At 42.9% G+C, this 13,768-nt stretch overlaps 2 protein-coding genes across 3 annotated transcripts in view; both read left to right on the top strand.

Annotated features, from left to right (window-relative positions):
- The first annotated feature begins 256 nt into the window (after positions 1-256).
- TNFRSF17 (TNF receptor superfamily member 17) lies at positions 257-4,571 on the top strand. Its single transcript, XM_045819564.1, has 3 exons — positions 257-478; positions 828-959; positions 2,596-4,571. The coding sequence occupies exons 1-3, from the start codon at positions 361-363 to the stop codon at positions 2,877-2,879; spliced, it is 534 nt and encodes a 177-aa protein (XP_045675520.1). The 5' UTR covers positions 257-360; the 3' UTR covers positions 2,880-4,571.
- A 2,173-nt stretch (positions 4,572-6,744) lies between these two features.
- Positions 6,745-13,768, top strand: part of SNX29 (sorting nexin 29) — a 564,444-nt gene continuing 557,420 nt past the window's right edge. For both annotated transcript variants that reach the window (XR_006783480.1, XM_045819397.1), the window contains exon 1: positions 6,745-6,859. Coding sequence is in view for 1 of the 2 variants with exons in the window: in XM_045819397.1 (XP_045675353.1) it covers positions 6,853-6,859 (7 nt within the window). In the remaining variant the exon portion in view is untranslated. The remainder of the gene's footprint in view (positions 6,860-13,768) is intronic.

The following is a 13,768-nucleotide window of genomic DNA, read 5'->3' on the forward strand; positions in this document are numbered from 1 at the left end:
AGTTCTGTTTGGTGCCTCAGGCTTGTCTATGCCTTGTGACTGTCACCTGGCTAAGAAATTGCCACTATAAATAAGCAGTTTCTGTTTCAGGTATGGTTTGTCCCCGCAATCCTCACTCCATCCTTACCCAACCCAAGCCTCAAACTACGAACCAGTAATTAGAGTTGGTATTCAAATCCTTAGCCACAGTTCGAGGACGCACCCCATAAGAACCAAGTCATCCAAGCGAGCTTCTTTTTTACCCTTGGCATTGTAGCTGCTTGTCACTCCACTTGCTGGGGAATTCTTGACGAGATTTTACTTGTCTTTCATGCTGTTCTTTCTGTGGTTTCCTCATTTCTTTTTGTGATCGAGTTCCAGATGGCTCATCAATGCCTCAAAAATGAATATTTTGACAGTTTGCTGAATGCTTGCATATCGTGTTACCTTCGATGTTTTTCTATTACTCCTGCAATATGTGAGAATTATTGTAATTCAGGTAAGTACCACTGCTTGAACAATTATTCGTTGATGTGAAGTATTCTCTCTATACTGACTATTCAAAGAATAAACATTACAGGGAAGATGGTGAGCTTTTCTGAATCAAAAAAGAGAAAGGGAACAAAGGAATTATTTAAATGCCAACAGGAATAAAGTAATTATTCAGAGTTGAACTCAATTTTATTCAGCACTGTCAGCAACCCAGTATTTTACCAACTCCTCTAATTAAGTGTTATTTAGAATTTGAAAGTCAATGATGATGAATTAGGGGAATTGGTTAGCAAATAATCTTTACTTGATGTTGATGTTATCAGTTCATTATCTCTCTGACATTTCTTTTAATTCAGTGAAAGGATCAAGTACCATTCTTTGGACTTGTTTCGGCCTGAGCGTGCTACTGTCTTTGACAGTTTTTGTGCTGGTGTTCTTGCTAAGGAAGAGGCGCTCTCCACCATTAAAGGATGAATTTAAAAGCACAGGTTGGTTTGATGGTCAATCTTTGATGTCAGCCTTCTCCCACATTTTTCCCTTGATATAAAAAACTCTTTTGAATTACTGAGGATTCCTTGGGAAGCATCTGTCTCTCTCCCTTTTTTTTTTTTTTTTGAGAATAGCGGGGAGGGAAGGGAGCAAAGGCGAGGTGGGGGGGAGAGAGAGAGAGTGCAAGCACATTGACTTGTTGTTCCATTCATGGATCCATTCATCGGTTGACTCTTGTGTGCGCCCTGACTGGGGATTGAACAAGCAACCCTGGTGTAACAGGATGACACTCTTAACAACTGAGCTACCTGGCCAGGGCAAAACATCCATCTCTCTGACCAAGGCTTTTTTTTTTTTAAATAGACCAATGCTCTGTTTCTCAACTTCTTCTTCTTTTTAAAAGTATTTTATTTATTTATTTTTAAAGAGGAAAGAGAGGGAGGAGACAAGAGAGAGAGAAACATCAATGTGGGGTTGCTGGGGGCTGTAGCCTGCAACCCAGGCATGTGCCCTGACTGGGAATTGAACCTGCAATGTTTTGGTTCGCAGCCAGTGCTCAGTCCACTGAACTACCCCAGCCAGGGCTCTGACCAAGGTTTGCACATTAATTAAATGTCATGTTATCAGAAACTGCTAGCCAGGTCTGCTACTATCAGGAAAAATATATTTGACAAGATCCATGGCCATATTTTTAATACAAACATGTATTATTTGCTTGGGTGAACATTTTACTGTCAGAAAATGTTAGAAATGAATAACCAGTTGCTCCTGGATTATTGGAGCAATCATCTCAAAGATTATTATCTTTATAAGGAGTAGAGAACCAGTCCCAGAGGATTGAATTTTCCTAGAGGAGTGATTGTTCCTTAAAGCCCTCAAGGTCTGAAGGGCTTCTTAAGATAAAACTATTTCTGCAGCACCTTTGCCCATGATCTGATTCCCAAGCCTCTGCAGCCACTGCCCTATTTTTTGTGCACTTTTTTTGTGCACAATCTGTAAAGAACCCACCTTATTTGCTTCCTTGTACAGTAAGGAAAGGTAAATGGTGGCTCTTCATAATTCCTTCCTTTTTATTTTTGTTTTGCCTGGGCTCTGAGAAACAGGTGGGGAATGACTTTGAGTGTGGTTCATTGGAAGATGCAGTTGTGCTGTGGAAGGTTGAAGTAGTAAGACTTGTCTTCACAGGGCATAATGGAGACTCCTTCCTTATGTGATCACAGGGATTCATTACAAAAATTTTAATCTGACATGTAACCTGAAAAGAGAAGCCTCTTTACTTTTAATTTTGAAGTATCACCTATAGGCTAATCTTGGTGTGCTATAACAGGATAGTGGCAATTTGTCATCTTGTAAAATAAGGCCGAGGCCAGTTGTCTAGATTTCTATGTAAAATCACTCAATTTTAAAGTGTGGGCCAGCATAAGTAAACAGTAAAAACACTCTATGCCGTAAGGTATGTCTCTCAGCCTATTGTGTCCTGTGGGTTGTTTATAACCTCTAGTGTAGGACCACACTAATTTGTTTTTATGAAAAGATCTGTCTCATACTGCTTTGAGCCTGAGGTGTACTGCTGAGACTGTCATCACTGTACCCCCGGGGAAGTTTAGGGTAACTTTTCTGTTTCTGCATAATTAGGATCTGCTCTGCAGAAGGAGGCTAATGCTGACATGGATGGCAGAAAAGACAGCAGGACTGATGAGGAGATTCTTCCCAGAAGCCTGGAGTACACAGTAGAAGAATGTACCTGTGAAGACTGTGCCAAGAGCCAACCAAACATAGATTCCGACCACTTCTTTCCACTCCCAGCTATGGAGGAAGGTGCAACCGTCCTTGTCACCACAAAAACAAATGACTATTGCAATGGCCTGCAAGCTGCTGGGTGTATCACAAGGATGGAGAAATTGATTTCTACTAGATAATTAACCATCCTGAGTGGTGCAGCGCTACTTTCAAAATCTTTTGTCAGAAGGAAAGGATGATTGTTATCAGTTACTGATACAGCTTTTTGCCCTCTAATCCCAGAAAATCTTTATGTTAGATATATTTTTCTATCTTACTGTTGGGAGCTTAACTGGAGACACTTCATTGGTTTCAATGATTAAATTCTTGACTCACTGAAGAAAAATACTGTGATGCATAGGTCCCAGAGTCACACACTTCTATGGCTGGACCACTTTCCTCCTATACATGCACATATGCACTTCAGAACAACTGAATTTTTCTCTTTATTGTTAAAGGCAAGCAAGGTTATTCTATGCACTTCTGTAGATAGGAGAACCCCAGAGTCAGCCAGGCTAATTCAGTGTGCAATGCATGGGTAGTTCCTGATCTTGTGAGTTTCCAGCTTAATGGAGGCCTCAGGCATTATTGTAATATAGATATATGTAGAATTACAAACTGTGATAAAAAGTTACTTGGTATCATTTTCAGGCCCAAATACAGGTGATAATAATAGTTATTGCTTACATAGTTACTAATGTGCAGGGATTGCTCTAAGTGCTTTACCTATACTAACTTGTTTAATGCACAAAACAAATTACAAGGTAGGTGGACCATTGTCATCTCCATTTTATAGATTATGACAGGAACTAAGTCAGAGCAAGGTAACAGAGCCAGTGAATGGCAAAGCCATGATTTAAACCAGACATCTTGATCTATTTCTTTTTTCTCTTCACGTCAACTTAGTTCCATTTCTGAGTTCTCCATCTCTTTGGGCTACTATCTTGTCACTGTAGGGGGAGGGCTCCTTTCCTGGGGTTAGACAAAGCTCCTTATGAAAAGGCTGTGCAACAGGGGGTACCCTGTGGTAACCCATTGATTTTGATCATTGTTAAGGGGCCCACTGATACCACAGCATAGACCCTCAAGGTCTGGGGGCTTTGTGGCTTTTGTGTCAGGTTTGGAATATGTGGAAACGTGGTGGAATTTATTTTTAACCATTTGGCGCCCATCATGGTTCCATTTGAGGCCCTTGAGGATCACAGGAGAACAAACAATATAGTCGTTAAAGCATTGGCTCTGGAGCCCAGACTGCCTGGGGTTCAATCCTGGCTGTTACTAGCAAGTTATAGAACTTTGGTGACTATAAGAAAGGTACTTAACCATTTTATGTTACTCATGCACATGTATATTTTTTTCCATAAAACTGCCTGGTTAATAATAAGTAATTTGGTTAGTTACTTTGCTATGATGGTTTTTATTAGTCCCTTTGAGGTCAGGTCTCCCTAAAGGCAGGCACACACATTTCTTTTCTGTTATATTGTTCCTAGCTGCTCCTTGTCCCCACACGCCCAGTACAACCTCTCCCATAAATTTGGATGTTTCCAAAGTTTACATTAGGCTTTTGATTCTTGACTTCCATGACCAGGCTAACATCTTGGAGAGAAGTAATTACAACACTTGAAGGGGATGGTTGGTGGTAGAAAACAAAAAACACAAACTACAATTTCAATAATTTGTCCTGCATCAAGTGAAATGAAGAAAAGGTACAGGGTGCTATGAGACAGTATAGCATAGTCATCCTCCAGACAGCTCCATGAAGCACGTATGTGATGTCTTACCAAAGCTTACAGAGGCAGGCTGACCTACATTGGGCTTTCTAGGGGTGGATTCAGGCACACCCACTCTTTAACTAGAATAACAAATTAACAATTGTCAAGTATAATTTTGAAAATGGGAAAAACAACCCTATTAACCAAACATACAAGTATTTTCATTAAAAATGGAAAAAAGTAAAAAATGTCTACAGTTGACACATCCTATTAGTTGCAGGTATACAATGTGGTGATTAGACATTCAGATAACTGACAAAGTGATTACCTCGATAAGTCTAGCACCCATCTGACAAATATTTTCATTTTTACATTCCCTTACACATGGCTGTGTTTTGACACCATTGTACTCATGGTTTACAGACTTTTTTGCATGGGGCTTTGTGTAAAATAATTATTTATTTATTTTTTAGAGATGGGGAGGGAGGAAGAGAGGGAAATATCAATAAGTTGCCTGTCGTATGTACCCTGATGGGGGACTGAACCTGCAACCTAGGCATGTGCCCTCACCGGGAAATGAACCAGTGATGTTTCACTTTGCAGACAACACCCAACTAAGTGAGCCATGCTGGCTAGGGCTGCATGGGGCTTTTAGATTTTATTTATTTATTTTTAGAGAGGGAAGGGAGGGAGAAAGAGAGAGAGAAACATCAATGTGCGGTTGCTGGGGGCCGTGGCCTGCAAACCAGGCATGTGCCCTGACTGGGAATCGAACTTGCGATGCTTTGGTTCGCAGCCCGCGCTCAATCCACTGAGCTACGCCAGCCAGGGCAAGGGCTTTTTTAACTTAATGTTTTATCCGTGGCCTTTTCCACTCTCCCATAATCTTTATAATTAGCATTCTCAGCTACTGCAGACATTCCTTGTGAGGAGGGCCACTATTTGTTTAGCTGTTCTACTGTAGTTGGGCTTCGATGCTTTCCAATTTTTCACTTTTATAAACAATGCTGCAGAGCATGTTCTCCAAAGAGCTCTTGACTTCTGCTGAGTCCAAAAGATAAATTTCCAGGAGCCAGAGATTACGTGTTGAGACGCAATGTAGTAGAAAGACCATGGGACTGTGGGTCACAACAGAACTGGGCTGGAATTCTGGCTCTTTCCTCAGTGGGGCTTGGTCCAGAGTTCAGTGTTTTCAACTGCTTATCAAGGCACATTTGTGGATCAATCATCTCAGTCAGCGTTTTTTAAAAAAGTAAAGTGGAAGAGAATGCATTACCTACAGAGCTGTTGTGTTAAACAATTATTACTACTTAAATATAAATATGGGTTGTGATGATAAAATGTACTTTTCTACTCTGTGTTGCTGGCAAATACTCTGAGCAAATGCTCCTTTAATTCTTCTGGGTCCCCTAACCCCCAACTCTAAAATAAGGAAGGAAACTGGATTAATACGATTGTTGTCAAAATCAATTCATAGTGGATCCACCCACCTTCACCACCACTGCCACCACCCTAGCCCCAGGCACTTTCTCTCGCTAGATAATACCAACGGCCCCTGACCAACTGCCCCTTCTCCACCTTGTCCGGCTACAATTCACTGTCAACCAACTCCCAAGAGTAATCGTTTAAAAACCTAATTCAGACCCTATCACTCCTCTGCTTAAATTCTTGCAGTGGCTCCCATTCCCTTACCTACTTAAGAGTTAGGCGGAGAAGTACACACCCTTTACCACGGCTTAGGCCTTCCACCCACCTCTTCAGTCTTCCCTCTCTACTACTGTCCTTTTCTCACTCACCCTCTCGCTCCAGTCAACCTCTCCAGGCAGGGCCTTTACACTTGCGGCTTTTGTAACACCTTTTCTGAGGATCTTCCCGGATTGTCTCCTTATCATCCAGGTCTCAGCTCTAAAGTCGTCTCTTTAGAGAGGCCCTTTAGGACTGTCCATCTCTTCCGCCCCCATGCTTTGGCCCGTTACTCTTAAAATTTCCTTTCTCAGCTCCTAGCGTTGCCTGGGACCTCTCATCTAGGAGCCTTCCTTGTTCCCTATCTGGCTTTCCGGCAGAGGTGTACGCCCAGGAGGACGAGGAGGCGTCCCCATAGCAAACCCCAGTACTCGCTGACGACCGTGTGTCCCCCGAGGGCACGCAGTTTGCCCAAAGGCCCCAGCCGCCAACGCCCAGCGCTGAGTGTAAGCTCCCGCGCCCCTGGTGGCCCTCGAGTTTACGTTCCGGGTCGGGAGGCGGTGCCGTAGCACTGCCGCTCCGCTTCCGGGGCGGGGCGGACGGCCGGGCGGGGCGGGGCGCGCTGTCGCCCGGCCTGTCTAGAGCACAGCGGCGTCAGTGGCGGCAGTGGAGGTAGTGGCGGCGGTACGGCGCAGGGATCTGCCTGGGGAGCGGCACCATGAGCGGTGAGTGGCGGCCTCGCCGCTGTCACCCGTCCCGGCCGCCCCGGCTCCTGCCGTTTCATCTGCACACTCCGGCCCGAGCCCCGGCGTCCCGTGCCCAGACCACCGTCCCTTTGCTCCCAGTTTCCTGACCCCAGTTCCTGGCTTCTGGTCACCTGCAGTTTCCTGGAGTCCCAAGTCCCTCCTAGTCCGCTGACTCCTGCCCATCACTTAAAACCAGCTCTTCGACACCTGTACCCCAATCCTCCAGTCCCTCCCAGTCCTCCGACCCCCCTTGCCCAGTGACCACCCCCGTGCTCAGACCTCGCATGTCTCAGTTCCAGCTAACTCTTAGACTCCTTGAGTCCCACTTCCAATTAAGAGTCTCCCTGCTCCCCAGTCATCCCCACCACCCAGGCCCCTTGTCTCCAGTCACTTCAGTTTCCACACAGTGTCTTCTCCGGACACGCCTAGTTTGCTGACCTGAACCTTGTGTCCCCTTAGCTCATGGTCCCCAGAGGACTATGAATTCTTCAACCTCTTTGTTTTTCCTGTCCCTCTAGTCTCCTGTCCCTAGTGCTTTGCTGTTCCAGTCACCAGTTGTTTCCAGTTACTTTGTTCCTCACTTTGGTCCTTAGTTCTTACATTTTGGTTTTCCCTCATACTCCAGCCCCTTCATTTTCTTTTCTTTGATCATTTGAGATCTCCCTTGTGGGGTCCTGCCTGGCTTCCCTTGTGCAATGTTTAGCCCATCTGGGGACCATCACTTGCCCTGCCCAGTCCACCCCAATCCCTCCCACAAAGGGAGGGGACTGGTTTTGGTGGGGAGCTCTGAGGGGGAGGAAGGTAGGTGTGGACAGCCGACCTCAGTGTTTCTGCAGTTTAGCTCCTAGACTTGGATGGGAATTCTCAGTCTTTTCCTCTGTTGTTTTGGTGCTAAGTCATTCCTGGGTGTTGCATGTGGAGATGGGAGTGACTCAGGGAAGCCTCTCCCCTCATCCTGACAGAGATCTGCATTGATTTAGGAGGAACTGCTTACGCTCATACTGGTCACCTGCAGTGTTTTCTCTTCACTGAAAACTCAGGGAGACCCTTTTACCCAGGTATTTCTGGAGGTTCGGAGGGGGCAAGATGAAGGCAATACATCTCTTCATTTTGTAACTTTTAAATGATCTGTGTGGATTTTTTTTTTCAAATTCTGTGCTTTTGTTTTTGCTCTTTAAGAGCAAGATTTGTGAAATTGATGGTTCTAATGAGGGAGCTAGGGATGGAGGGGCAGGTTTCCTGGGAGATAGTCCATCTTCTGTGTCCAGAGCGAATGATTTTTGGACCAATTAAAGTTTCTGGTCCTTGACCATTAGTGATACTACAACAAAGATGTGATGAGCTGGTTTCTACCTAGGAGGTAATATAGTAATATAAGGTATAAATGCAGGTCTTGGAGCTAGACAGCCTGGGTTCAAATCCTGGCCCTGCTGCATAAAGCTGTATGATTGAGAGCAAGTTACTTTTTCATTCTGGAAGTCCTAGCTAAATGGGGATAAATAATAGTACCTGTCTCCTAGGCTTGTTGCAATGACCAAATAACATTTCTTAGGTGAAGTGATTAGTATTGTGCCTCTCACATGTTATGTAGTCAGGAACTTAGAGCTGTTATTGTTGTTTTCACAAAGATATGGGGTTCAGGTGGGGTTGTTTTGTGGTCCAGCTCTGGGACAAGGGCTGGGGCTAAGTACTCCCTGAAAGTCTCTTCCTTGTAATGTGACCAAGGAGGCTCTGCCTCAGGCTTACAGTTCTGTCCTCATCATAGGAATAAGTGAAATTGACACGCTGGGGGAAATCATCAATGTATCTTTCAAGGAGCAACTTAATATCAAAGATAATAGTTTTAAAATTTATTTAAAAATAATTTGATCTAAAGCCAAACAAATTACAAAAGGAAACCAACAAATGGTTTTTGTAAAGGAAAAAAACATTAAGAATAAGAACCTTTTTTTGGAAAGATTGTAATTGAGACAGAAAAAGTGTTTGCTGAGGGTGGAAGGGGAAGTCCAGGTTATTTTCAGTCATTTCATTTTTTAAAAAGTAAAACTCTTTATTTCCTCAAATTGTAAACAGTACACATACAGGTGTCCATCAATCATTTATGGAGAATACAATTGAAATGGGGGTTTCCCACCTGTGGGATTGATAATTGGCACACAATAAAATAGTATGGCATGGAACTATTTTCTTTTTGTCCTTTTTATTAATAGAAATTTTCAAACATCAGGGAAGTGGAGAGAATGGTCTAATGAACAATTGTTAACTTATGATGACTTCACCTATAAACCTGTTTACTTTCTCTCTCTCTTCCCAGTTTATTTTGAAGGAAATCTAAGACATTGTATCATTTCATCAGTAAATATTTTCATATGTATCTCTAAAATACAGGTACTCCTTTTTAAAAACACAATTCCATTTCTATATCTAAAAGATTAGCAATAATTCATCAATACCATCAGATATTAATCAATGTTCAAATTTCCATGATTGCTTTATAGTCTTATTATATAATTTTTTAAAAACTCAGGATCTAAAGGTTTAAACAATGTAAATTGGTTTCTTTTAAGTCTGTTAAGTCTCTAATTTTTAAGTTTAATTGTAATTATTGTTTAATATATTCACAGAGTTCTGTGAATATCACTAATGAATTTTAGAACATTTTCATTACCCCAAAAGATGCCCTGTACCCATTAGTAGCCATTCTCCACTCTCCTCCCTTCAGCCTCAGGCAATCACTAACCTGGTTTTCTCTTTCTGGATTTCCTATTCTGAAGATTTCATATAAATTAATCATACAACATATGGCCTTTTGTGTCTAACTGTTTTCACTAAGAATGTTTGCAAGGCTCATGTTATAGCATATATCTGTACTTCATTTCTTTTTGTGGCTGAATAATATTCCATTTTATGGATATGCCACATTTTTTTTGTTGTTTTTCAAAAAAAGGAGAGACTTTATGCAGGTGAACAGTTTGTAAACCAGAGAAACTGAAAGAGAAACTGTCTCCACTGAGACAAAGAGGAGGCCTGCTTATTTATTTTTATTTTTTAAAGATTTTGTTTATTTATTTTTAAAGAGAAGGGAAGGGAGGGAGAGAAACATCAATGTGTGAGAGAGAAACAATTGGTTGCCTCTTTGTACATGCCTTGTCTGCCCAACCAACAAAGTCACACTGGTCAGGGCAGGGAGACCCACTTACATAAAGTACCCATGCTGGTCACTGATTGGTCCATTTTTATGCAAATGAGAAGTCCAAATTTGCAGTTTAATTGGTCCAAATAGCACTGTCCTGATAGGTTGGTTGTTATGGAACCAGTGATTGGTCAATAAAGATGCAAATAGGGGATATAGCTGTGCAGCTCTGATTGGATGGGGCAGGTCTCAGCCCATTTATTCAAATACTCCTCCAGGGATTCCTTTAAAAGGTTCAGCTCAGTTGGTAGGAACCCAGTGCAGGAGGCTGGCAACTTAGTCTGTGGCTTTCCCCTGAAATGTAGTGTATACACAAGGCCTCTATCAGCAATGGCTGCTAGACTCTGATTATGAATTTGGGCCCAGTTAACTGCTAGGAGTCCTTCTTGGCAGGTATATTCCTTCTCAAGGTCAACAGTTTTAATACAAATAATGAATATTTACTGAGTGCCTAGTCTGTCAGGTACCAAACTTTATCTGGATTACATTTTTTAAAGATTTTATGTATTTATTTTTAGAGAGAGGGGAAGGGAGGGAGAAAGGGAGAGAAACATCAGTGTGTGGTTGTCTCTCACAGGCCCCCCACTGGGCACCTGGCCTGCAACCCAGGCATGTGCCCTGACTGGGAATTGAATCGGTGACCTGGTTTGCAGGCTGGCACTCAGTCTACCACCCAGGGCTGGATTAAAGTTTTAATTCCTCTCAAAAACCTTATGAGGTAGTTATATTATAATCCATCCTTTAAAATGATAAAAACTGGAGCATACAAAGGTGAACAACTTGACAAAATTTACACATCTAGCATTCAAACGCAGCATCCCAAAAGGAGTGTCATGTAGGTGCCAGAGGGAAGCAGTGAAGTGGAAAAGGTGTGCCAGTGCGGGTCACAGAGAACACCAAAGACCCACTGATTGTAAAACATCTGCAGAGCTCTTTAGGATCTTTAGGAATTTATCACAGATACAGAGTGTTAGTCTTGTTGGCTATAGAGGCATGATTGATTACATTGTTGGGAAGGTTTAGAGCCATCTCTGAGAGAGGAAATAAGAGGGATGGGCTAGTAATCAGGAAGGGGTAAAGAAACCAAAGGGAAAGCAGCAGCTTCAAAAACCTCTTAGGATGTGCCTACACCACAGGTCAGTCTTTGTTTCAAAACACATGTAGTTGAAGAAAAACGTTTCCTGGTCTTCACCTGCTTCACAGGAGTTGGCCAGTGATCCGGAAAACTTGCACATAGCAAGGATTAGACAGACTCAGACACGCTGTGATTCTTCTGATGGAGGATGAGTTTACGGTGTTGAAAGCTCCCCTGCCCTTCCTTCATTGCACTGGTGAGGCTGCTCCCTGTGTGGCTTCTCCGGTGCTCTATGCGAGAGGAGTTCTGACTGTAGCTCTTCCAGCACTGTCTGGGCTTACGGGGCTTCTCTCCTCTGTTGATTCTCTGGTGCTGGATGAGACCTGCACTCTGACTGAAGGCCTTCCCATACTCCTCACAGTGGTACTGCCTCTGTATGTTGTGGACTCCTCAGTGATTAAAAGGACCAGAAGTCCAACGGAAGGTTTCCCCACACTCATTACATTCATAGGGTCTTTCTCCAGTGTGAATTCTTTGACATTGAATGAGACCTGAGCTCTGAAAAAGCTCTTCCCACATTCATTACATTTGTGTTATCCTCTCCTAAGCGGTTTTACCAGTGCCCTTCTGTCTAACCCTTATTCACTAGCTTCTCCAATTTGGGGATCCTTGTGTGACACCTCCCAAGTCTCCATTAAGTAGTCTCCCACATGGCTCCACTATCTCAGGACAGTTTTTCCTTCACAGCAACTCTCCGCCCTCTGTCATGGTCATTCTGTCTCTCCAACAGGGTGGGACTCCTGAGCAAGGTCCCATGTGAGCTGGGACTCTTCAGACTGGGCCCGAAGGCTCAGTGATGTCTGCTGCCCTGGAGCCACTGTCTCTTTAGAGGGGTTTTGTCTGTGTCTGCAGGCTGCCATCTCCTTTTGTGGTTCATTGAATTCTCTCTCCAGATACTCCAGCAAAATTGCCGCCTCCTCCCTACTCTGCAGGTGCTGCTCCTGCACTCAGGCCGTGGCTATGCCACATTTTGTTTATCTCTCCTCAGCTGATGGACATTTGACTTGTTTCCACTTTTTGGCTATTGTGAATAATGCTGTGTGAACATTCACATGCAAGTTTTTGTGTGGGCTTGTGTTTTCATTTCTCTTGGGTATACTTTTAAGAGTAGAACTACTGGGTCCATTTGAGGAACTGTCAGACTGTTTTTTAACGTGGCTGGACCATTTTCCTTTCCCACCAACACTGCATGAAGGCTCTGGTTTCTGCACAGTCTTTTTTGATAGTAGCCATTCTAGTGACTGAAGTACTGTCTCTTTGTGGTTTTGATTTGCATTTCCCTAGTGACTAATGATATTAGCATCTTTTTGTGTGCCTATTTGCCACTTGTATATCTTCTTTGGAGAAATGTCTGTTCATTTTTTAATAGGTTGTTTTTCTTTCTGTTGAGCTATAAGAATTCTATATAACCTGGATATTAAGTCCCTAATCAGATATGTTATTTATAAACACTTTCTCTCCTATTGTGGGTTGTTTTTCCCTTACCTGACAGTATTCTTTGAAGCACAAAGTCTTTTTTTTTTTTAAAATTAGGTTCCCCTTTAATCTCTCCCTTTTATTTCCCCTTGCAATTTTTGTTGAAGGAATCATTTTATCCTGTAAGGCTTTTTTGCAGGATTTTGCTGATTGCATCTTTTTGGTCTGGTTTGATGTTTCTCGGTCTCTTGTATATCCTATAAATTGGTAATTAGAATATGCTGTATTTTGAGTTGAAAATGTTTGAGTGGAGTCAGAGGTCAGATGGGTTCAAGGCCAGATACATTAAGAGCAAATAACCAGGAAGTGGAATGACTCTGAGAAATGCATACACAAGATAAATGGTATTGTGCGAGAAACAAATAAGATGACCATTGGTAGAGGAGTGGGTAAATATATGTGGTATGGTCACATGATGGAACACCTCAAAGACAAAAAATGTAGTAAAGAATTACAGATCAGCGAGTCTTGTTAGTGGGCAAGCAGGGTACATTGCTGATCCTCCATTCTCATGGAAGAGAATGGGCCTAGTTAAAGTGGGGGTGGGGGTGAAAGTCATAGGTACAGGACAAAGCAGGGAAAGGTGGTGAAAGTAAGGGTGGCCAAAGGCTGGGGTGGCAAGTACATGCCCAGTCCTTTGTTCTGAGGACTTATATAGTTGGTGGGATGGCGGTTAAGAAGTTATATATTGATTGACAGGTAAAGGTGGTGCCAGCTTTGGGAGGAGAGAGTGAATACCCAAAGGTGTTAATGGGATTCTTCCTTTGGGTGCTGTGGGCCCTTTCCATCCTGGCCTTGAAGGCCTTGGGGTGAAAGCACAGTTTCAAAGGCTTTCTTTCCCAGATAGTGGAGGTGATGCATAGAATTTCAAGGACTGACCTCCTCCCATGCTATCATGGTTTCCTGTGCTGTTGGAACACCTGGCAAGATTACTGTACCAGGTTCAGGACTGCTGTTAGTGAGTGAGACATGCCTCCTTCCTCCTCCCTGCCTTGGTTTGCTATCTTTTCTACGTAACATGACTATGAATTATACCTAAATATATACCTTAGTGCACATTAATACATGCGCATAGAACTGTGTT

Source organism: Phyllostomus hastatus, unplaced genomic scaffold (genome assembly GCF_019186645.2).
Source record: "Phyllostomus hastatus isolate PE091 unplaced genomic scaffold, TTU_PhHast_1.1 phas_scaffold_385, whole genome shotgun sequence".
Taxonomy (NCBI): Eukaryota; Metazoa; Chordata; class Mammalia; order Chiroptera; family Phyllostomidae; genus Phyllostomus; species Phyllostomus hastatus.

Coding starts and splice junctions, on each gene's coding strand:
- TNFRSF17 (XM_045819564.1), top strand. CDS start 361: ATGGCTCATCAATGCCTCAAAAATGAATATTTTGACAGTTTGCTGAAT. Junction 479..827: donor TGAGAATTATTGTAATTCAG/GTAAGTACCACT, acceptor CTTTTAATTCAG/TGAAAGGATCAAGTACCATT. Junction 960..2,595: donor GGATGAATTTAAAAGCACAG/GTTGGTTTGATG, acceptor CTGCATAATTAG/GATCTGCTCTGCAGAAGGAG.